This window comes from Populus nigra, chromosome 8 (genome assembly GCF_951802175.1).
Source record: "Populus nigra chromosome 8, ddPopNigr1.1, whole genome shotgun sequence".
Classification (NCBI taxonomy): Eukaryota; Viridiplantae; Streptophyta; class Magnoliopsida; order Malpighiales; family Salicaceae; genus Populus; species Populus nigra.
Genome location: NC_084859.1, coordinates 9,743,492 through 9,768,792, shown reverse-complemented (window position 1 = coordinate 9,768,792; position 25,301 = coordinate 9,743,492). Strand labels below are relative to the sequence as shown.

At 32.0% G+C, this 25,301-nt stretch overlaps 3 protein-coding genes across 6 annotated transcripts; all 3 read right to left on the bottom strand.

The window, feature by feature from the left end:
• Nucleotides 1–1,341: 1,341 nt before the first annotated feature.
• On the bottom strand, nt 1,342–6,140 carry LOC133701904 (uncharacterized). 4 transcript variants are annotated; one of them, XM_062126081.1, is made up of 6 exons: nt 5,739–6,140; nt 4,268–5,186; nt 3,778–3,873; nt 3,146–3,282; nt 2,308–2,509; nt 1,342–1,685 (listed from the first exon to the last, which is right to left on the bottom strand). In XM_062126081.1, exons 1-5 carry the CDS (start codon nt 5,948–5,950, stop codon nt 2,335–2,337), a joined length of 1,539 nt encoding a protein of 512 aa, XP_061982065.1. In that variant the 5' UTR covers nt 5,951–6,140; the 3' UTR covers nt 1,342–1,685; nt 2,308–2,334. The 4 variants fall into 4 exon arrangements, with proteins under 4 accessions (XP_061982065.1, XP_061982064.1, XP_061982066.1 ...); XM_062126080.1 differs by having other exon boundaries at nt 1,342–1,666; XM_062126082.1 differs by having other exon boundaries at nt 1,342–1,587.
• A 1,639-nt stretch (nt 6,141–7,779) lies between these two features.
• LOC133702287 (sm-like protein LSM1B) lies at nt 7,780–11,168 on the bottom strand. The gene is made up of 5 exons (XM_062126601.1): nt 10,461–11,168; nt 9,200–9,268; nt 8,994–9,109; nt 8,837–8,899; nt 7,780–8,019 (listed from the first exon to the last, which is right to left on the bottom strand). The coding sequence occupies exons 1-5, from the start codon at nt 10,519–10,521 to the stop codon at nt 7,942–7,944; spliced, it is 387 nt and encodes a 128-aa protein (XP_061982585.1). The 5' UTR covers nt 10,522–11,168; the 3' UTR covers nt 7,780–7,941.
• Nucleotides 11,169–16,737: 5,569 nt separating this feature from the next.
• LOC133702407 (protein DEEPER ROOTING 1) lies at nt 16,738–19,471 on the bottom strand. Its single transcript, XM_062126752.1, has 6 exons — nt 19,166–19,471; nt 18,932–19,010; nt 17,883–18,409; nt 17,509–17,677; nt 17,338–17,390; nt 16,738–17,122 (listed from the first exon to the last, which is right to left on the bottom strand). The coding sequence occupies exons 1-5, from the start codon at nt 19,169–19,171 to the stop codon at nt 17,371–17,373; spliced, it is 801 nt and encodes a 266-aa protein (XP_061982736.1). The 5' UTR covers nt 19,172–19,471; the 3' UTR covers nt 16,738–17,122; nt 17,338–17,370.
• Between the last annotated feature and the right edge of the window lie 5,830 nt (nt 19,472–25,301).

The window sequence follows — 25,301 nt, the reverse complement described above, 5'->3', positions numbered from 1 at the left end:
GTGAATCTAAACCCAAACTGGCAGGGGTTTTGCCTTTGTTTAGTTCCCGTGTCCTCTAGGGTAGTGGACTACAGGCCGACTCTTTCTTAAGCTGGCAGAAATAGTCGAGACATCTTACCATCTGGGGCATCCCTTGATTGAGTGCTGCAAATTTGTGTCTTAGATACATGAACAGCAAACAGATCATGCCTTGAATTGAAGTGGTAGAAACTGGGTTCGAATCGCAAGGACAGCATTGTTTTTGGTGTAAAATAGAATTAAACGAGGAGAAAAGATAAAACTAGTTTGGAACTGAAATTTCGTCGGAGGTGCAAGTGTAAGTTGGAATAGGTTTTTGAGGTCTGGAAATGCTGTTTTGGGAGCATTTCTTGGTGTTCCATTAATTGATGGCATTCAAAAGAGATTGGGAAGTTAGTTTTTGTTATTCTCTCTTGTACAGATGAGGAATTCATCTCCTCTCTCAAAAATAATGGATTTAATTGTATCCCACGAAAGTAAATATCCCGAAAATGTTCAAATCAAGCCAATCACAACAAGGATATATGAGATAGCCCTGTGCTAGGCATTGGAAAGACCCTCTCTTCCCCATCATGTTACTCTTGCTGAAGCATTTGAACAACGCTTTTGAAGTTACAAGCAGAAGGGGAGAATCAAGTGCTAGAATTTAAGAGATCTGTCCTATCTATTTTCTATATTTTATGTAGTAATCTGCATGTCTTAAAATCTTCCGGCTGTATTTGTTGTTTAGCTCGAATTTAAAATTAGATTATACAAAAGTTATATTAATATTACACAATTAACTTAAAAAGTTTAAAAATAACTCGGATAACTGTAAAAACCGTTATTGACTTAAAAAATTCAAAATATCTTTTTTATATATATTAAAATAATACATATTGGATCGATCAAGGTTTCGCAACTTAATATATTAAATTCATGATCTGATTAATGGACACTATTAGGTTTAAAAACTTTGTTTTTTTAAAAAACTATTTTTTATTTGATTATACGATAACAAAAATAAACACTTTTAAAATCAAATACAAATATAGTAAAAATCAAATGTTTATGTTTGTATTGTGATAATTTCGTAAAAAACAAACTAAAATTATTTATAAAGACATTAAAAATTAAGCAAATGTAAAAGAATAAAATTAAAAAAAAAATACTGCAAGTTTTTTAAATGTGCAACGTGACTTTCGCTTTTTTTTTTAATGTATGAAAAGTGAACATATGATCTATTTTTTATGCCAAGTGTACAATTTTTTATTTTCTATTTTATACACAAATTTAAAAATCGATATCAAATTGGCAAAAAAATAAAATAAAACACTATAAAAATATACAAAATGTGGTTAAATATTTTTATAGGTACGAGATCTGATAATATATCAATTCAAATACACATAATTATAAATTTATAATGACTACGATAACACAGACAAAATGATAATAATATCATCAAAATACTAAACAATTTACTATATACTAATAATCCAAGCATGCGAAGAGTTACAAAGCAGCAAGCATGCAGGCCAACGGTCATCTTCTATTTTATCCAAATTTGCTTCAGCCAAATCCCCTGCTCTGCAAAATCCTTTAGATGCTTACTACCATAGAAAGTTGTCTGTCAAATCCAAGCATTCGTGGGGACCCAAAATAAATTCTGAAAGGAGAATTTGTCACTGTAAAGGGCCATTTGAACTTGTGTTTAGAACCGTATTTCTAAAAAAATTAAAATGTTTTTTTTAAAATTATTTTTTATATGTTTTTAAATTATTTTTAATGTATTGATATTAAAAATAATTTTAAAAAAAATAAAAAAAATTATTTTAATATATTTGTAAATGAAAAATAATTTAAAAAACAATCGGTTAAACACCTTATCTGTATTTTTATTCATAACCCCCCCCCCCCCCCCCCCCCAACACACACACACCCCCCAACACACACACACACACACAATCTTCCTTCCAAGTAAAAACCAGAAGCACTCATGGCATTTTTTCTTATAGTTATCATTTCCCGTATGCGAAAACATGGCTGGAGAAGCACAAACCATAAAGGCATAAAAAACCTAACTAATAATGCACATTCAATGATTACTGTAACAAGGACACAGAAAATTTATCTAAAAAAGTACTCAGAAATACCACGAACAAGAATGATAAACAAGAATTGAAGAAAGAAAAGGTCATCCATTGCAACCCCAAAGTGGACTTTTTCTCTGTATAAGTTTGCTCCTGCAGTAATTCTCGATGCAGATTTAGGGTGGTCATTGCAACAATAACAGATGATAACACCAACCTTAGAACATAAGAATTGAGACTTGGATTATTCTGTCTTATCTTCTTCCAAATCACCATTAGATGCTCCATTGCTGGTGTGCACTGGTATGGGTTCTGGCGAACTTCTAACATCCTTAGAAGGTATTGTGGATGGTTTAATTAGTGTTAAAGTGCCATCATCCCTGTCAAACTCATCGCTTGCATCATCTGAGTAAGCGTATCTGTCAAGAAAGCAAGAAGGTTACAAAAATATGGCAAAGTCAATGTCCTGACCTCAGACGATGATAATCCAAGCTGTGGCAGTGTTCCATAATAAGAGCACAAGTTTTCTTTAAAAAACAATGATATTCATTCCATATAGCACAAAATGCACCCATGTTTATATGGAAATCACCATTTATTACAGCAAGACAGGAATGCTTAATAACTGAAAGACAGCAGAAGATGAATACAAGTGCACAGCATGTTGGGCAGGTATGGTTGTCAGTTCCATAACTCTTTACACGAATATAATGGTATGAGAATATTACATCTAAGGGTTTTTTTAATGCCATTATGAAGTTATAAAGTGCATATTTTTAATACCAATCCAAGCAAACTGTAATTCTATCATTAATTTTCCTGTTGTCCTAAAAACGCTGACAGTTAATGAAGTTGACTGAAAACACTTCTCATACCCAGAGGTAGCTGGAGTGTATCTTATTCAATACACCGGTTTCATACATGGGCTAAGCACCAAGCTTTCATAGGCAATTACTGGGGCCTATTAAGAATTAACATCTTTTGGAGGTTGAAAGAGATTTAACAATGACATTATGGAATAAAAAGGTGAAGGTCTTGCAAATGAACTGTCTTACCGCATTGAGTTCTGGGAGGGAGCCCAAAGAGCACAGATGATGCATAGAAGAGAAAAGGAAAGGAGTTGCCAGAAAGCCGGGATGACCCATGCATTCTGCCACTGCTCATTGTAAACATCTTTTGACTTGAAATACAACTGCAAGTAGACAACTTTAAACTTTAGTAACAATGAAATTCCATGAATGAAGTTAGATCTGCGAAACATTGCACAAACAGTTCTTCCTTATCCTCAATTTTGATAAAAACTGCAAAGTTATACTCGTACAATACAGTTAATTTCAAATTGTCTTGTCTTATTCACAATCTAAGCCGTCTCATCCTAGATGGCTTACAAAATCATGGAAGTCAGCAACAAATATAGTTTTACATTTCAAAAACATTGCTGACACACACACACAAAGAAAGAAAGAAAATGAATTTTCTTTTCGTTCCCTTCCAAATTATGGAGTGCTAGAAGCACTTATTTAGCTTACAGCAAAACGTTGCAAGTAGTGAGAGAAAGTTCCATGGATTCTTTATGCTTTTACAATAAGTTTCTGTAGAATCATTCTCCAGTGACAAGGAGAATAAAACAACATGTTGGCATTAAGCCTCATCTTCTTTACTTATATAGTCAGAGATTAACGTATACCTCATAGCATATCCAACCCACTGACACAATAACAGCTACTACCAGAGCATTAGTGAATTTCCGGTATATATCCAGCTTGACCATCATCCTCCTAGCCTGAGACATCAGATGAGGAAGAAAACGTTACTACTCAAGTTCACTTCAACTGTATTTGAACACATACACATGTAGTATCAAAAACTTTGATGTTTAAATGCATGTTATGTGTATGATGATCCAGATGCTCTGCTTCTGAATAGATTTTATAGATTATCAAATCATCTGATACAGAGGTTATCAAAAGTAGTTCACATCAACATGAGAAATACTTAGTTAACACCATATTTAGTCCATATGTTTAAAGAATGAAATGCTATGTTGTCCAACATCTAATAATAGCTTAATAGTCATGGGTAAATTAGTAATCCATCTAATCCAGTATCCACTACATGCTAAGAAAAAAAGAGCATTGCTGTAAAATAAACATCACTCAGAATGGCAAACCAGGTACCTGAAGCTTACTTAAAGTGGCAGAAAGTGACTTAAATATCCAAATAATGATGAAAGCATCCAAGAATGCCACGGGAAGAACCAAAAAAAGTTTGGCCTTGCCAGAAAGGTCACTAACAGCACCAACATTTTCTACTAATTCAAGCACTTCAGATGCCACAAAAAAGGTCACTCCAACCAATAGCACCTTCGATGTAAGACCACCTAAGGTAGGTCTCACAACACCATAGCCCATTGAAACCATCAAGATGACAAGGCGTGCAACTGAACGTTTAATAGTACCAAAAGTAACTGCCCATACAGTGATACCAGTTGGCCTAATTCCAGTCTCATTGAATTCAGCATAGTCAAAATACCAGGAAGCCATCTCGAACATGCCTAGTGTTATCACCAATGTTATGCAGTTTTGCAATGGAAAAACTTCTTTCCAGAATCTTGCATACTGAGAGAACCAGAATAATCCAAGTATAACAAAAGCAAGGGACATGAACCCGTAAAATTTCATAAGTGGTGCCATTCTACCAGGTAAATAACCACTGGGATTTTTCCATATAGTATTCCCCTCTACAACTACCTCTTTAAGATTAGGATCACAATGCATGAAATACAAATTATACATCCCAGTTCTGGAAATCTGTATTGATTTTGATGGCAATGTTGCAACTAGCTCGTCTGCATTGAATGCAACACCAAAGACCTGAGGCCAGCCAGGATTTTTAGTTGATGGGCGATGAATGATTTCTCCTTCTGAACACACACCCAACTTTGCAAGATCAGCTGTGCAGCAGACAGCTCTTTGACCACCATAGGCAGAACCCCCAATTGACTCTCTATCTTCTACCTCAAAAACAATAGCTTGTACCAACCCCGAACTAAAGTTGGAAAATTCCTGGGTTCTCCGGAATGTAATCTTTTCAAAACTGGTGACAAATGACCACATAAAATTAGTCATCGGGAATAAATGTAACTGAAATATAAAGCATGATGCTGTGTTTTAGACAACATAACAACCCAAATTATACATTTCATGCTGTATGATAGTGAGTTGAATTTCTTAACATACAAATACAAGGTCCTGAACAGTCCCAAATTGAACCAAGTACCAGAGGCCCAGGTTAGAAATTTGAACTACTGAGCTCAAAAGCATCAAATCCATGTTATTCCTATGCTTGCATGATTCAATCCCACATTAAATCAATTAGTTATTATCAAGAGCACTATCTACTCCAATTCTGAAACTTGAATCACAATGGAATACCATTATTAGATTATTGAAACCAAAAATATAATTGGCGTGACCCATAACTTGTTCTTCTCAGCAAACCCCAATTTTTGTTCTCATTTCTACATCGCATGTGTAAAGCATAACTATTTATACCCAAAGATGCAAGAGATCTGATCATAATTACACTAACACACACATAGAGATGTAAGGTAACTATACAAATTGTTGAGAAATAAATTGGAATTACCGTATATAAGAGTCCCCATTAGCAGGAAGGACACTCTTCTCATTGACATTTTCAGAGGCAGAAGAGTAGATCCCTTCACTGCCGCCGTGAACCACAAAGGCATTCCCTTTGCCCACAAATCTCTCCCCTTTATACTCGTGAACTGAACCTTCAACTATCAAGCTCGTAAACAACCACACACAAAACAATATAGATTCATAGACCCTAAACATCCTTACAGAGAAAGATAGAAAATGGGTTTGCGTGCGTGTTTCTTGGGTCTTTCTGGATCTGCAAGTTGAGATCTTGCTGCTGAGTAGCTAAAACAAGAGACACAACATGTCAAAGCAGTAAAAATGAAGTGTGGAATTTAACAGTGATGGATCAGCTGCTAGATTTGAGTATTAAATTTTGGGTTTGGGGAAGTGATACTATATCTTACACGTAGCAGCTACTATATAACGGAGCCATTGGATGCTTGAACTTTTGGGTTTTGGATTATGTGTGTGGTTGTGATTTTGTTCTGTACCGTGTGTTCTGTGTATATGATTGTATGGAAAAGAAACAAAGCTGTCGGTTTCTGGTTTTATATACTGTCTTTTTCTCGAGGAAAATGATTAAAAGTGATTGTAATATTTTTCAGACTAATGATTTGAGGCAGCATATGTTTCCTAACATGGATTGTGTGTGTACACTGACAGATACCGTTCATTCATGTTTTAAGAAATATGGGTTTTTTTTTATAAAAAAAATGTTGAATATAGTTAAATTTATCGGATTTTATATTTATTTTTTAGAGATTATTAATTCGAGTTTTATAAATTTTAAAGTCACTTGAAATTCACATAGTTATCAATTGCAGGGCTCATGGGATTAATTGAGGCATGTGTAAACTGACCCTGACACCCATTATTATACTAATTTTATTTATATATAATATTAACACATGAAAATTATAAAAAAAAATGATAAGTTAATATTAGTAAAACACACGGGTATTTAAAAACACAAATTGTTGCATTTCCAAGCACTAAAGCATGTAAAAGAATGAGTTTTTTTAGCACAGTGAAAAATATTGGTAAAAACCACAATCCAAAAAATATTTTGAAAAATAGATGGTTAGAATATATGTTTTATGTTTTAAAAATTATGAATTTATTTTAAATTTAATAAATTAATATGTGAATTTTCCTTGTGTTTAATTTTTTAATTGTGATGTTTGTTGGAGATGAATTGTTTTTTTATTGTTGTTGAATTGAGTCTTTGTAGAAAGGAGTTAAGAGTTGCAGGTAAGACTTGTGACTCGCTGAACTGTACTTCCTTCCAAAATATTTTATAAACAGTAACATTTTACCATTTGTACTGTGCTAACGTTAAGAAACACTCATAAAAGAATCTGAACGCCACCCAAGCTTTAAGTTGAGGGATTTTTTCTTGAAAAAATGTTGCAAGCAAAGCTGATACTAGTACCCCACTTTCGGATCTAACTAGGTCAGCTAAAAAGGCAGCAGATCATTTTCTTCTCTTACCTTTTTCTGTTTCCATACAAAAAAGTTGCATGTTCCTTGATTTCTTGCGGTTCCTTTGAACTTCACTACATTGAGTTCTTTAGCGAGAAGACATCAGGTTGGAATGAAGCAGGTTTCTCCCTCCCCGCCCCTGCAAGTGGAATTTGAGGCTTCTAAATCGAATTTTATCATACGGCTACGATTTTGGGCTATCAGTTCTAATTTGCACTTCAAATTTTGGAAGGCTATAGAATAATAATTAAGAAAAAAAATATTAAGCCTGCCTTGAAACACCTTATTCCCAGATATAATCCTGCAAGACTCTGGTCACATTCCCCCCAAATTTCCTGAGCTGCGCGAAATAGGGAATTGTAAATAGGGAAATGCCTCCTGCTAAGGTAATGAAAAAGGTGAGAAACTACGACTTCAAATATGCATTTCAGAGGTGTTATTTCAATTTTCTGGATGAAGGATCATTACAACTGAAAAACTGCAGGAACAACTTGGTTGTCAATGGAATCGGTGCACAACATCCGGTGATCCAAACTTGAACATGAATGAAATCCAGAAAGCAAGCATTGATTAAATTTGTCACGTACATTCTTTGCAAAATGTTACAGAAACTTCGACAAAATAACATCCACCCTAATCATATCACCTACTCCACTGCCCGCTAAAATATGTGCGGATCACATAGCCTGGATGTAAGAAATGAACTAATCCAAATCAAGGAACTCCATTCTTTTCCTCATTGTACCTTTGAGATCTGTAGCCTCCCTTTCTGCTTTCTGTGCCTGCAAAAAATTACAAAGCAACAAAATTAACACAGTAGATAATACAGATCACAAGTAAGCCAGCATCTTTGACCTCTATAGGAGATGAGAACATTAAGAGAAATTTTATGAGAGCGAAGTTCTGACATCTCTTTGTTGTTAGTTCAGCAACTGTGCCAGGTTCTTTTATGCAAAAACAGTGGTTACCTTTGGGTGTACCTGCTTCGGTGCTTACATCATAATTTTACCCTCACACACATCACGATTATATTTAGAAGGAAAATAAGGGATGTTATTTGTTAAGATGGAATAAAGTTCTAACACCTGAATAAATTAGGTTCAATAGGCAGGGTGTAGTACTAACTGGAGAATGATCAGCAAAGCTAAAAGTTAAGTGTTTAATTCAAGAGGAAAAAAATCACCAAATACAATTCATGTCTCATCACTCAGGAACTTGACCAATATAATGTAGGCAGAAAAAAAGTCTGTCAGAAAGTTCAGTTAATGATTAGAGAAAAACATCAATGAGCCATTTAATAACAAAATGCTTATTCTTAGCATATTTAACATCAGAACCACAAGTGAGAACGCAGTTGTGCACATACAAAGCTATGTTCCTATTGTCCCCTTCAGGGAATTGCTGTGTCCAAAAACCTTGCCCATAATGTCAAAAGTCATACCACAAAGCCGGCTTCCAGACCTATCAAGTTTATGATTAACAATTTTTTTGTAGACTCTATGCTAGAAAAAAATTGGTTGGATGAATTTGGGCCTCAAGTGATCTATCAGTCTTTGGAGTTAACTTTATCAACAAAATACCAAATTGAGGAACACTTACCCTTTTAATTTCTGCTTCTGAAACACGAGTCATATGTGGTGGAAGTTCCTCCCTCTCCAAATCCTGAGAGAGCAAAATGCAAATTGTAGAAGAGTACCATACAGTATGCTACCATATAATATATTCACAGCAACCAAAGAAACCAATCAAATTGTACCAGCTCCCCAATTAAGACAACATTCTCGCCACGAATTACATAGAGACCCAAGTGGATGTCGCAATAAAGGTCGCCAACAATAGCTCTTTCACATGCACCTTCAAGAACAGCATTGGCTGCACACAGTAAATTTTTATATTTTCAGACATCAGAGAAAAAATATAATAGCAAGTAAAACTAGGAACAATGAGAAGCAGAAAATTTACCAAATTGGTCAAAAGAACGAAGTATTCCCATGAGCTTTCGGCCATCTCGTAGAAGCACAAGAAGCTTCTCTGAAGCATGAACAAAAGAACGAGACCCCAATCAAATATGAACAAAGAAAAGGTACTCAAAAGTCCAGAACACATATATTAATCCATTTTGTATCTGAATTTCATGCAGAATTTTGGTGCGCAAAATTCTAGTGTTATACTGTCTCAATTTCATTCATACATCAAACATGACTACTAGAATGAAATAGAATTGGAAATCATCAAGACAACTCTACAGAAGAATATGTGGATGACGTAGGACCATGAACCCATTTTAGTTCATTGGTATACATCTTGTGCATAACTTATAACCCATTATTTTAATACATTCTTTCAAGTCAATTTCAATTGAATGAATACACACACACACACACACACATATATATCCCAAAGTTGGGTTTGACAAACTGCAACATTTTGGATTACAAAGCCTGAAACAAGCATGAATGTACTTGGGTTCAGCAATATATATCAGGAAAGTTCAACAACGGCCAAAGCAAATAAACAATGCTCCCAACTTTTATTCAGAACAAAAGGCTGTTAGACCATTCATCGACAGTTCATTCCAGAATCTTGAGCAAGGAGGAAACGGATGCACAAGAGGAAATGGAAGCAAAAACTTTAGGAAACGCTACTAAACAGTACCACTGGCCAAAACATTAAGGCCATGCTGAGATATGTCCACCGATTTCAATTGGAAGAAAAAAGGCCCTAATCATTTTCCATAACAGCATGTTAAAGAGTACAAATCCATGAAATAAATTAGCTCTTGCGATACCAAAAGCATCCTCACCAAAAAAAAAAAAAGAACCAAGCTGCACTGAAGAAACAAAATCACATTATGAGCAATAATCAAGATTAATGAACACGCTGTTTTACAACTCTGCTCAACTGAACAAAAACTATATGCCAATTGAAGTATTAAACGCATAAAGTTCAATACGGAGTCAAAACAACCACAAAATAGCACAATCTTGCTAAGATAAACAATATGATTTGACGAAATCCAAACAATTCCAATAACAAAATACGATAACTGGTAGAACCCATCAACACAAACATATGCAAGCAACTACTTTTTCCAATTTTTTGGCATGAATACAAAAAAAGGTCTTATTTTTAGGCAATTCTTGTAAAGTTTACCTTAAACGCAGAAACAATCCAAAGAACACTGCAAAAGGGAGAGGAAGAGACGGAAAGAGAAAGAGCTTACTATCAAGATAGCTAGCAAGAGAAGTAGAGAGGTAGATATCTTCCGGGCCTGCCCAAGACATCGTTTGATAATGGTTTCAAGGTAATTACTCTAAGTTGTAAACTTTTCGGTGCTCCAAAAATAACCGAAAAATTCTCCAAGTAGCAAACCACAAAATATGGCATTGGCTGCCTCCAGATTCCTCCTTTTTACCCTTAGCCACACACAGACGCAACAGCAACAGCAACAGCAACAACAACAACAGCTCTCTCTCTCTCTCGCTCTCTCCAATCCAAAACAAAAGGGATTAGAGTCAACCCACCAAAAAAAAGAAAAACCCTAACACCAAGAACTCCCCCCTTAATTTTTTCAAGAATTCAGATTCCAAAATCCAACTGTATTATTCATGAAAGATAAGAAAAAAGAAAACCCTTCAATTGAATACTGTGGTACGGATCCAAGAAAAAACCTGAAGAAGAAGTAAGTGGTGGGTTTGTAAAAGATAGGCACTCAGATCCAGTCGCACCGGGAGAGATTAGGAGAGAAAGAGGAAAAGGAAATTAAATGTGGGAAATTGTTTTTATTGAAGGAGATGTTGATGTTTTTATTTTACTGACTTAGGGTTTGGTGGTGCTTTTTTTTATTTTCATGATGGAAGTGGGAGTTGAAGATATGAGAGAGAAGGTGCTCTTTTTTCTGTTCTTTTGCTTCTTGCTCTCCCATAGGGTGTAGGTTGGCTCTCTTTATTGATTGACAATATCTTTTTTCTTTTTTCTCAAGATAATCATACATCTTTATTTTACCAATAAATAAATTATGGAGAAAAATATATTTTCATAATTAGTGCTAAAAATAATAAATATTATTATTATTATTATTATGAGATGAAGATCGAGATTCAATTGTAGTAATATATTAATCCAATAGCCCTTGTGTGCCTAACCAATGTATCCTTTTTCAAAGACTCTTGTGAATACGACGGGGCACAGCTTCTCTATTTTTTACTATAAAAAATATATTAAGGCATTGCAATTGTGTTTTTTTATATAAAAAAAATCAACAACTTGTGTTATAGCCCTGATTCCAACTGGTATAGTAGGTTCATTTTATTTTAATTAAATAACTAAAAACAATAATATATATATATATATATATATATATATTAAAAAATGATCAATACAACTTGAAAATCAATATTTAAATGATAAAAAAATAAATTAAAAAAAAATATTGACCAACATTAACTTTATAAATGTATGACTTATGTTATAAGATAGGAAACACTAAATATGAAAAACTAGTGGAACTCTATCCCAACAAATAAAAAATTGAAGAAGGATTCAAAATAAAAAATAACAAGTGAAAGAGTAAGTATAAAAATCGAAATAAAAAATAAATTAGAGAGAAATAATAATTTTTTTATTGAAGGGTTTAATAGGAAAGAAAAATAAATTTAATAAAATAAAAGGAATAAAAAGAATTGGGACCAAATTAAAAAAAATCATAAATTTAGATTGAGGGGTGAAATTTAAAACCAATAAAAATTACTTAAAAAAGTTTAAAAAATCAGAAATGAAAAGAATGAGTATTAAAATAAAAAATAAAAACAATACATAAAAATTAGGATTCAAGAATAAAATTTTAAAAAAATTATAAAGAGCCAATGACAAAAAAAAAAAAGCACCAAATCCTAAAAATATAAATATTTAAGAGTTGTAATTAACCAAACAGGCATGCTAGCGTGGCATTCATAGATCAAGTGTCATGTCAACGAAGTTGTTCAAATGCGAGGAAGGAGTCATGGCAAGTACCTTTTAGATTTAAATTTAGCACTTTTATCTCCACGATCTCTAGTCGAGGAGAAATATATATTATTTATTTTTGTATTTTAAAAATATTTTTGAAAAATATTAAAAAATATTTTTTTTCTTCAAATTATTTTTTTTAATATTTTCATATTTTTTTGATGAGCTAAATTAAAAAAAAATTTCTAAAAAATATATTATTTTAATATTTTTTAAGTAAAAAATAACTTTAACCATACTCTTAAACAACCTTATAATATCACTTAAAAGAGTGTTTTTTATTTATTTTTTCATTGTATTTTTTATGCTAAAATACATGTCAATGATATTTTTTTATTTTTTAAAAATTATTTTTAATATCAGCACATTAAAATAATTCAAAAACACTAAAAACATATTGATTTGAAGTAAATAAAAAAATTTCAAAGTTTTTCAAAAATCTTTTTGAAATGCAAAAACAAACAGGTCAAAAACAACTCAAAGATATTTCTTTTATATCAAGCCAAACTTTATATTTACCGTGTTCAATTTTCTTTCTCCATATTTATTTATGTTATTGATAATTTTACTTGATTGCCTAACCCTACATGTCATAACTGACATGATAATTGGGGCCTTTGAAAATTAAAGAAGAAATTAAAAAAATATAATCACTACCTAGTAATTAAAATAAAAATTAAGTATCCTAAAATAAACATTGGTTTTAGATATTCAATAGATATTCAAGTAAATAGTTAGTTATGTTTAAAGGAAAATAGATATGACTCTTATTGCATCATTTCAAACAGAAGACTACCTTAACCATGCAGTGACAGAGGCAGGGGGGCTAGCAGGGACCCCGGCCCCTGCAAAGAAAATTTTTCCAGCCCCTCCCTTGGCCCTCATTTAATACATATTTCAATAAAACAAACCTTTTTAAAATGATTCTTTTAATTTGGCCCTCCTCAATTTTTTTTTCTTGCTCCACCCATGTAACTATGTGTTTTCTTTTAAATTTATTATACATGTGCCATTAATTGTCTAAATTATTTGCTTACCTTATTTGCAATTTATTTCTAGTTATTTGCAAAAAAAATTCAACGACAGTCTCTATAAATATAAGACTTATCGAATCGGCTATTCAAAAAACGAATTTTTACAAAAACATGCATACGTAAAAATAAAATAAAAAAACAGTTTTATGAAATAGACCTAGTGCTATTGCAAAGCCACTAAAAATAAAATAAAAATACATGAGTGAAAAGTTGCTAGTTTTAAAAAATGATTACTTTTCAAACACATGAATATGTAAAAACATGAGAGCACAATTTTATGAAATAAGTCTAATGCTTTTGAGAAGCTAGTGAAAATAAAATAAAATAAACACATATGAAAATGCAAAAAAGCAACGATACAATTTTATGAAATCAATATAACGTTATTGTAAAGCTAGTAAAAATAAAATAAATACATGAGTGAAAGTTATCAATTTTAAAAATGAATTTTTTTCATCCTCAAACATTCATAAAAATGAAAAGGTGCAATTCTATAAAATGATTTCAAAGTTAATAAAATTAAAATAGAAAATGAGTGAAAAGTGTCATGCATGCAAAACCCTAGTGTAAATAAATAAATAAAAAACCTACTCCACTTAGTCTCCTTTTTTTTCTTGCCTCTAATTTCTCTCTCTAATTTCTTTTTATTCCCTTTTATTTTTATTTTTATTTACCTATCTCATTACACACAAAAAACAAATTCAAAAGGTAACAAAAATGGATTGAAATTCATTGAAAACATATTTTTTATAGAAAACTTTTATTTTTGAAAATACATGGAAAAATCAGGGTAAAAATTGGGTATGATAAAAAAACTTCTAGTTAACCACTAATTCGAGTTTCATAAGTTTTATTTTTTATCAATTCATTCTCTAAATGAAATACTCATACTTATTTTATGTTATTATTTAAACAAATAATTCCATCCATAATCTTTACATTAAATGTTGAATTGGCCTGACCTTTTTTTCTCTAATGTTAGATTAAATTATCTTGTGATGTCTATCCATATTAAATTACTTTTAACATTATTTAATTTTGATAAAATTAAATTAAATTTTATATAAGTATGACCGATTAACTATGATTTGTTATGATAAAAATCATATGCATTATTATTTTTCATACAATTATAATAAAGAAACTTTTTAAATAGTCCTTGAGTTTATATCAATTCAGCAAATTAACTTCTATGTTAAAAATTTAGTCATTATTTACCCTATATTTGTGCAAGTTCATCAATCTAGCCTAATTGGACTAAATAATGAACAAACTTTTAATTGTCCCAAAAGATGTTGAAATGAATAGTCATGTGGCACTTTTATACCCTTGGATTTAAAGAGGCATATTAGGAGAAAACGAAATCATAAAAAAAAAATGTTTTGCAAAACACTTACAACTATATCACCAAACATGTCGTACGTTAGAAGACTAGATTATAGTGTTATAAGAAAGATTCAATTGTTATTTATTTAGGGTTTTTTTTTGCCTTAATTTATGGTTAGAGCGATACAATTATTATTATTATTATTAACATATATTAATAGCTTGGTATAGAGATCGACAATGAAAAATATTTTTTTTTATTTTTAGCAGGTTTTTTTTTTAAAATAATTTATTTTTTTAATTTCATCTTCTAACATTAAATTTGTTAGATATATGACTTCACAGTTTATTTTAATTTGTTTTATATGGAGTTATCCCTGTCTCATGACCCTTGTTATGAGATATGCAGGTTAGCCTTGTTGATTTGAATTATTATTTTTGTTTATTTTTAATTAATTTTTTTTATTTCATCCTCTAATATTATGTTTACTAAGTATAGAGCTTCATAATTTGTTTTTATTTGCTTTGTATAGAGTTATCATAATCTCATAATCCGGGTTGTGAGTTTTACGGGTTAGTTGTGTTCATTTTTCTGTCTATTTTTTAATTATTATTTTTCAATTTCATCCTTCAATATTGAATTGATTGAGATCAAACTTTATAATTTTCTTTGATTTACTTTCTATAGAGTTATCCTGATCTTTTGACCCGGGTTTGGAGAGTTAACCCGGGTTGACCCGAGTTATTTTTTTGTCTTTTTTTATTTATTTTTTTCAATTTAATCCTTCAAAATTAGGTTGATTAGGAATTAGGATTTATAATTTTTTTTATTTACTTTTTATGGCATTATCACGATATTATGACCTAGGTCACGGTTTATACAGGTTGACTCGGGTTTTTTTGTCCTTTTTTAGTTGAATTTTTGTTTTAATTTGATCTTTCAATATTATGTTGTTTGGAAATTAGGCTTCACACTTTTTTTTTATTTTTTTTTATGAGGTTATCCTAGTTCATGATCTTGGTCATGAGTTTGATCGGTTGACTCGAGTGGTTTTTTGTGTTTTTTTTTTAATTAATTTTTTTAATGTCACCCTTCAATATTGAGTTGATTGCGAATTAATTTTCATAACTTTTTTTTATTTGCTTTCTATGGGGTTATTCCGGTCTTATAACCCATGTTTGACATGTTAACCCGAGTAACTCGGCTCAATGTTTTAGTTAAATTTTGTTTTAAATTCTGTCATTCAATATTGGGTTGATTGAGAATTAAGTTTAATAATAACTTTTTATTTATTTTCTATATGGTTATTAGGGTCTCAAGATCTAGGTAGTGGATTTGACAGGTTAACCTGAGTTTATCCAAGTCGATCTAATATGTTGTCATTTTAATATTTTAAAAAAGATGTTATCTTAATTTTTTAAAGTCAAACTATATTTTTATTGATAGTTTATGTTATTTTTGAATATATCAAGTCAATCAGATCATATTAGGTCAATCTCTATATAATTTAATTTTTTTTATTATTAAAAAATACATTAATAATACCGACGTTAATTTTTTTTCAAACTGCAATGTATCACGATAAATAATTAAGTAAAGAGCTAAAAGGTTTTATGCAAGATTTAAATACTGGTCTTTTGGTTATTTTTAAAAATATTTTACACCACATTACCGAACACTCATTCAATCTAATTGTATACTTTGATCAAGATATTATTTTATTCAATAATTAAACTAAAGATCATTTTCATTAAAAAAATATGATTAAAAAATAAAAATAAATAGTTTATTTTATGAGATCTAAAGTAGGTTTCACCTTGAAATCATGATACAATATCTTGTATAATATTCTCAGAATTTTTTCTTGTCATATTTTCTTTATATTTAACATTGTGTTTCGCGAATCTAGGATATATAAATTCTTACTAGTATCATTATGTCTTTTAATGGAAAATAAATATAATTTAAATGACATAAAAATAAAGCATATAAAAATGTGTAAACCGCTGCTAAGCTTCTCTGTATGTATCGCCATATAAGAATTTCCATTTTTCTTTCACCCACCAAGGCAAATCGAAACAGAATAATCGATCCCCGATCGACTGAAAGAAACAGGGTTCTTTTCAAAGACCTTGAAAACAGGGTTCTGTCAGTTTTATATTATTAACGTCAAGATTATATGTATATTACAAAGAGAAAACATAGCTAAGAGAAAAGGGCGTGGTGAAAGAGGACTGAAAAATGTAGGGAATGTCTAGCTCTATGTATCCTGTTAACATGTGTTGCCCTGAATTCACAGATTCAAACATGGAAAAAAGAAGAAGAAAAAAAGGGCCGGGGAAGAACCGTAAACTAGATGATAGCTAGTGACATTCTTGATCAAAAAATGCTCTCCTTGTCCTCATGAATCCACCCTCGATGTAGCTGTGACATTATTGATGGCTTTTATGGTCTTGAAATTTCATCTCTTTAGTCCATAATTCCAAGTATCTCACCAGCTTCAATCCACATTTGAATCTGGAATTTGAGTCATTTAGCATCCATGTCAGAGATCAAATTGCCTTGATAATGTGAGTATGCACAGGCATAAAACTTTACATGTCTATATTAATTTGTTTTTGGACAACAGTTATAATATTTAGCCAATTTTGATATTTGAAGTTCTGGTTTGGTGAAAGTTCTGCAGTGCTAGTATTGAACAAAGCTGAGAAAAAGGATCTTCTTGTACATACCTTGCAATACGAATCCTTTAATGGCATGAAGATTTAAATCTCTAGCACAATATCTGCATTGAAATTGAAAAACATGATCAGCACGTTGATATTAGAACTGGATCTTCATCATATATCTCATATACAAGGTTTTACATGTCTTGACACCCATGAAAAAAAAAAAAAACTTACATTCTGAATCTGTCTTGACCCATTTAGATCCATTACTGGTCTTGTCCCGTTTTTCATCATCTTCCTTGTGCTTCTTCGGAGTACTTCTGTCCTCAATATATTTCTTCATTGATGATGCCCGGGAAGTACTCTGTGGGTTAATCTTCTTGTGAAGCAATGTTCTCAAAAGCTGTTTGCAAGCATAACAACAACCTTCAGCAGTCTTATAAATATGGACTCTTGAATCGTACTCTTCTACTGGTACCCTAAACTAGTCGAAGAAACTATAGTGAAATAGTCTTGGCATGGAGAAATGTTTTTGTCATGAGAAAATGCATACCGACTGATGGAAATGCATGTAAATGAATAAAGTAAGCCTGAGTTCGTGAGTATACCTTCTCCATTCTTGATTCATGAAGAGTGTCTCTCAAACTTGGCTGTGGAGCAAACCCACTTGTACAAACAAATATCTTCTTGAGAAGGAAAGAGATCGATCTCTTCCCAATAGCTTTCTTCTTATTATTGTTTTCACAGATGTCTTTGCATCTGCCAAGTATGACACTGATTGTCCTCTCAATATCATCCTCATGGTTATCCACATCGCTAATCACTGTATTACTGATTCTTCTATCGACCTCCAAGCTTGACGGGCAATTAAGAAATCTATCCAATGGAAGGTTTGCAATTTCCTTTTCCTTATCCTGAGAAGATGGCTTTCTTGTTAAAAGCTCTGTCAACTCCTTTTGCAATTTCCCGATTTCCTCAGGTGTGAAATCTTGTAAATCATCGGACGGAGACGGGTCCTCTTCAACATCTTGGATTTCATTATTGTCTCGAAGCTCGTTGTTACCGAAGGTTCCAATTGCAAGTAGGCCATGAGGCCAATCGCTAAATTCCTCTCGGGACTCTTGCTTCACATGCTCTGTCCAATAGACAAAAGAAAATAATTGAGCGATAAATTTAAGATGCAAACATCTGCTGAGAAGGTAAAACGAGTAAGAAAGTAAGATTTGCAAATATAGAAGGGGTGAATCTGCAATTCGGACAAAGTGTTCAATATTTATCAATTCCATCCTCACTCTTTATTTTTTCCCTTCCGAATCCACACTTGTTGATTTGTCTAATAAGCAATTGCGCTTATCAGTAGCATACTAGCTTGCATTTCAACTGGGATTTTTTTTTTTTATATATATATATATATAAATTAGTATTTCATGTCTCCTGGTGTGGATACATCGGCTAACATTCCTTTGCTAAAACTTAATTTTAGAGAAATTGTTAAATTTACAAAACTAATTTATGCATGGACTGAATTAACGACGTTCCTCAAAATCAACCGAAATGCTGAAGCAAAGATATAAGATGGGTTTGAAGAAGGATCAGAGAGGAAGACTTCTCGAGCAAGAACACTTCCATTAGATAGAAGAGTTGGAAGAACGCTTACGAGTAGCTGAAAGCACTGTGTTTGGTTTTCTGCAGTTCCCTTGTTTGCCATTAATCTTATTCTGCATCCAGCTGAACAGCTGCCAACAGCCAAAGAGAACCTCTCATCAAAACACCATTTATATATAAATATACGTGGGAGTGTGTGTAATATAGTTGACGAATCCGAATCATGGATTTGAAACGAGGAGGCCTCTAGCTCCATGATATATCTCTTCACTAGCAAACAACTTACCTTCATTGGGATCGAGCCTCTTTTCAGCGCAAAATATTAACGCAAAGGTGGTGTGGTGGGGAGTTGAGACTTGGAGAATGGTGTGTGTGAGAAACTGAAGCTTCCGAAAGCTAAACCTTAAACTAACTCGATGAGAAATCAACTTTAAGAGAATCAAAGCACAGGTGGGAGTTTGATGGATTTCATGACCGAGCCTTGAGCAGATTGTTCTTGGTTCAAGTTCCCAGAATCAACTTTTTTTTGCCACTCTAGCTATGTCCCCCAGCTCTCAATTTCCACCATTATATATATTCGTCGTCGTTTTCTTCTCTGGTAGCAATCAGTACATCACCTTCTCTCTTATAATCCAACTAATATACCCCCTGCCCTACCCTACAAGCACATGAAAGACATTCTCCTTTTTTATTTCTTTGATTCTAGTACTAAACCCTTTTTTAAAAAAATATATGGCACATGTGGGAGGACGTTCTCCATGGAAGAACCTCCGAGCTTTGCTTCGTGGCATGATTTATGTCCACTTGAATATTAGCATGCAAATCTAAGGAATAATTTAATGGAGATACTGTGTTGAAATGATAATCTCCAAACACCTTTTCAAATGATAATCCAACGATGAAAGGATTGACACGAAGGGGAGTTTAATTAATGGAGATTCTGTATTGAAAGGTACGCTTCAGTTCCTTTTCATCATGCTAACTAGACTTTACTGGGCTGATTGGTACTGTCCAGTGCTTTTTAATAGTTTTAATGGAAGTTATTTTAATACATAATTCAAATAAAATATATACAAAAACAAATATGATCGCATTCCAGAACAGACAGGATTCATCAGGTTATCCGTCTGCTATTAGTTTGAAAGCAATTAGTATATACATAATAATGTATTGGTAGATGTGCTCTTCCTCTCTTTGTATTTCTAGAACTTGTACGGATCATTGGTCACCATTTGTTTTGCAGGACTAGACGTCCCCTTGGTATTTGCTTCAAAATTTGTGAAATAAATGGGTGCTACTAGGCATTTATTATTTCAATGATACTCTTCTTATTTGTATTCTAGATCGTTACACGCGCTACGTCGTGAATTAAATAAATTTTTTAAAATATTAAAAATATTCAAGTATTATTTATGTGTTTTTTATTAAAATTTATTTTATTACTATATAAGAATTAGTCTGATATAACCTTATAAAAATTTAATTTGACTCGAAAAAAATCAAGACGACATCATTTTTTTAAATATTAAACGATAATATGTTATATCAACTCGGATCAAATCAAGTTAACTTATCAAATCTGTTACCCTTGTCATGAAAAACATTGTCATAAATCGAAGCAAATTATGAAGTTCAATTCTCAATCAACTCAATGTTGAAGGATGCAATTAAAAAAAAATCAATTAAAAAAACACACAAAAAACCACATGAGTCAACTAAACAAACCAAAAAAAATTATGAAGTCTAATTCAACATTCTCATATCTAGGAATAAGCAACAATCTCATGTTAGCTGATAAACAGAGTGACTAAATTATACATGTGTGTGTGTGTGTGTGTCTATATATATATATATATATATATATATATATATATATATATATATATATATATATATTCATGGTATTTGCATTAAAGTCTACTGAAATTTCAACGGAGTATCCCCTATACCGGGAGGTCCCAGGTTATCGACTTATGGCATGTTTCCATTTCTAATATAACGCATCTCCAACTCAATTCAGCCCAATTATCCTGGGTCTCAATCCCACAAACATCACCATTCATATCAACCACAATGTTAATGATATACATTGTACAACAATTATCATTATGGATGGTTAAAGATATAAACATGCTTAATGGAACATAGTTATACAAACTACCAAATTAAATTCATCTATTCAAGTTTAAACATCAATTATACAAATTGAGTTAAATAAAAGTTGCAATATTACCAAATACAAGGGTATACTTCCTAGAACCTAAATTACAAAAAAAAAATGAACCTAAGCTAGAATCTACTCCTGTCGTGCACGCGATGGTCCTGAAAATAAAATACATATTATTGAAATATGAATATCACATTAATATAGCAATACAAATATCTGGCAATTTAAAAAGGCAACATACATTCATATTTTAATCACTTCTCCCTTTTGGTTCTTATTGGAGACCTTTTCTCCTACAACTATTAAAAACCATTTCCTTTTCTATTATCAACCTCCATTGAAGATCTCATAAAACCACCCATGATTATTTCTGCTTAACACATTACCGATATCAATTTCACTGTTATCATCATCATCATCCTGTAGGAGTCGATGCAAGGTGATCCCTTTACCCGGGATCCTAACATGCATTAAATGTATGCTAGTCAATACATCTCGATCCCCTTACCCGGAATCCTAACATACACTAAATGTATGCTAGCCAATACATGGTGATCCCCTTACCCGGGATCCTAACATACACTAAATGTATGCTAGTCAATACATCTCGATCCCCTTACCCGGGATCCTAACATACACTAAATGTATGCTAGTCAATACATCTCGATCCCCTTACCCAAGATCCTAACATACATTAAATGTATGCTACTCAATACATGGTGATCCCCTTACTCGGGATCCTAACATACACTAAATGTATGGTCAATACATCTCGATCCCCTTACCCGGGATCCTAACATACACTAAATGTATGCTAATCAATACATGGTGATCCCCTTACCCGGGATCCTAACATACACTAAATGTATGGTCAATACATCTCGATCCCCTTACCCAGGATCCTAACATACACTAAATGTATGCTAGTCAATATATGATGCTCCCCTTACCCGGGATCCTAACATACACTAAATGTATACTAGTTCACGCCCCATATCACATTTCTCATATTTTCTTTATCAACTACAATTTCATCACTTGGCAATTCACAGAACAACCATTCACCTTGAATACACATACATTAAGAATACTATCTAAATATCGGTATCATTACGCAAACTTTTCTCATTTCTCGTAATATCCAACATTCGATAATTCACATCTCACATCAATAACTTACTAAATTATAGAATTAAAAAGATGCGGATCATCTACCTGAAATAGAAGCTCTACTCGTGCTCCCCTACTGCTGTTGCACCACGCCTGTGGTCCCTTCTGAAATTCACAGGTTTATCTCATAAATTTTTTCCCATTCAAGGATATGTTTTATTATAACCATATCAACAACCAATAAGTCTTTCTTTCAGTCATTTCTTAATATTTTACGTGTTTCTCATTTCACCCATTAATATTGTCATTCTTTGTCTAACCATAGTTATCATTCCTTATATATATATAAACCGTTTCTGTTTAAATCCTGAACTGTCACTATTTAGACATTGAACTGTTACTGTCTCGTTTTTGAACAGTTACTGTCTCGTTTTTGAACAGTTACTGTCTAGATATTGAACTGTTACTGTCTCATTTTTGAACTGTTACTGTCCAACTGTTACTGTTTAGACATTGAACTGTTACTGTCTCATTTTTGAATTGTTACTGTCTGACCTCTCCTCAAATTTTTAACTATATCTGGAGTTATAGAACTCCGATTTAAGCGAGATTAGTCTTGTTAGAAAGCTAAGACATGAGGCTACAAGTTCTATCATTAAGAAGAACCTAGTTCTGCCTTTAAGATAGTCAAAATTGCTCATAAATAAAATAAGACTTACTACTCTACAGGGTCTGTCATGACCCAGTCTTGGTTGATAACCCATAACTGGGGTTCTACAGCTCTAAATTAAGTAAGACCAATTTCCTTAGTTAGTTAACATTCAAAGCTACAATTTCTATGAGGAACCTGGTTCTAATTCCCTCATCCTTCTATCGAAATCTTATTGAAAGTCAGGAGATGAGTCTGTCCAGATTTGTCACCCCCTTCCCTTCACACATAACTTTCACAAACTATATTTTCTAGGTAACTTATCATGGTTTCACATCCCCAATCACATACCACACATGAATTAAATTAATTTTAACAACAAATAATTTCCCCCCAATTCAAGTTTAAGAACCCTAATCTATAATTCACATCAAGACATCAATTCATTATCAAATTTGAAATGACTTATAAGATCATGTTTAAAACACTTTACCTGGTACGAATTAAGGTTTTGATCTTCAACCAGTTGAAGATTTTCAACTCTCTCCTTTCTTATCTAATGACAGCTAGCCCTCTATCTTCTCTTCTTGTTCAATTTCCTTGTTAATCCCTTACCCACAAGTGTTTACTCCATCTATAAACCCTTAATATTGGATGGGTTCTTGAAATTTTCGTGCTTCTCTCTTGATTTTGCAAGAATGAATACAAAAACTCCCTCTTTTCTTTCCTTACGATTTCTGTAGACTTTTGGTGAGAATAGAAGTATTTATGCTCTATAATTTTTCTTATTTGCATTTAGGCCCCTGCATTTCTCTTTTTTTTCTTCTTATAATTAAGTTACACATCTTTTCATTTCTTACAATTTCACCCCACAACTTTTAGTTTAGTTTATTTTCTTTAATTTAATCCAACTCTCAACATTTTTGGGTTGATTTATATTGTCTCGAAATATTTCACCCATAAATTTATATCCAAAAATTTCTAAATTCTCGTTTTTATTGAACCATATGCATGAATTTCTTCACTTTTATTTTTCATGTAGTTAGTTTGCAATCGAAACAACCTTTATTTTTCCCTGGGGTTTACAAATTCTCAATCAACCTGATATTGAAAGATAAAATTGAAAACAAATCAATTAGAAAAAGACAAAAAACCTCGAGTTAACGGGCCTAACCCGCAATCCAAGTCAGAAGACTGTGATAACCATATAGAAAATAAAAAAACAAAAATTAAAAATCCCAATTATCAATCAACCTAATGTTGAAGAATTAAATTGAAAAAATAAAATAAAGAAAAGGACAAAAAAAATAACATAAGTCAACCTAGGTTAACCTATCAAACTCTGGTTAGGAGACTGAGATAACTCTAAAGAAAATAAATAAAAAAATTATAAATTTTATTTCTCAATCAACTCAATGTTAAAAGATAAAATTAAAAAAAAAGTATTCAATTTAAAAAACCGAGTTGATTTGTCTAACCCACAAAACTCGCGACCAAGGTCATGAGCATGTGATAACCCCTTAAAAAGAAAATCAAAAAAATAATTATGAAGTTTTATTCCCAATAAACCCAATGTTGAAGAATGAAGCTGAGAAAAAAAAAGCAATTAAAAAATGACAAAGAAAATAACTCAAGTCAATATAACTAACCCGTAAAACTCGCGATCCAAGTTATGAGATCGGAATAATTTCATAAAAAGTAAATGAAGATAAATTATGAAGTTTAATACCAATTAAATCAAATATTAGAGGATGAAATTAAATAAAAAAGGTTTGCAACTAAAAAAAAATCATTGAAACTTTTGAGGACCAAATTTAAAAAGATTGGCATTTTATTCTTCATTGTTACAATTAAAAAGCCAAGCCATTTTAATGTATATTAACTAGATTATTGTCTGCGTTACACTGCGGGTTGAATTAATTTTTTTTAATATAAAAAAATATTCAGATGTTGTTAATATGTTTTTTAACAGAAAAAAATAAACTACATGAGGATTGACATGGTGTGAGTTGGTCGGCTTTGCAGGTCCAAAGACAACCCGAACGACCGATAAAAATATTATTTGACTAAAAAATAATATTTTTTAAAATATTAAAATGACAACATATTAGATCAGCTCGGATCAACTTGGATTAATTTGTTAAATCTGCTACCCAGGTTATGAGACTCTAATAACCTTATACAAAGCAAATAAAAAAAATATTAAACTCAATTCTCAATCAACACAATGTTAAAGGATGTAAATGAAAATAAAATTCAACTAAAATAATGATCTGAGTCAACCTATGTTAACTTATCAAACTTGGATCATGAGATCAAGATAATCCCATAGAAAGCAAATCGAAACAAATACAAAGCTCAATTTGCAATCAACCCATTGATGAAGGATGAAATAAAAAAAAATCAATTAAGAAAAGGATACAAAAAAACACTCGAGTCAACCAACCAAACTCGTAACTTAGGTTGTGAGACTATGATAACCTCATAGAACGCAAA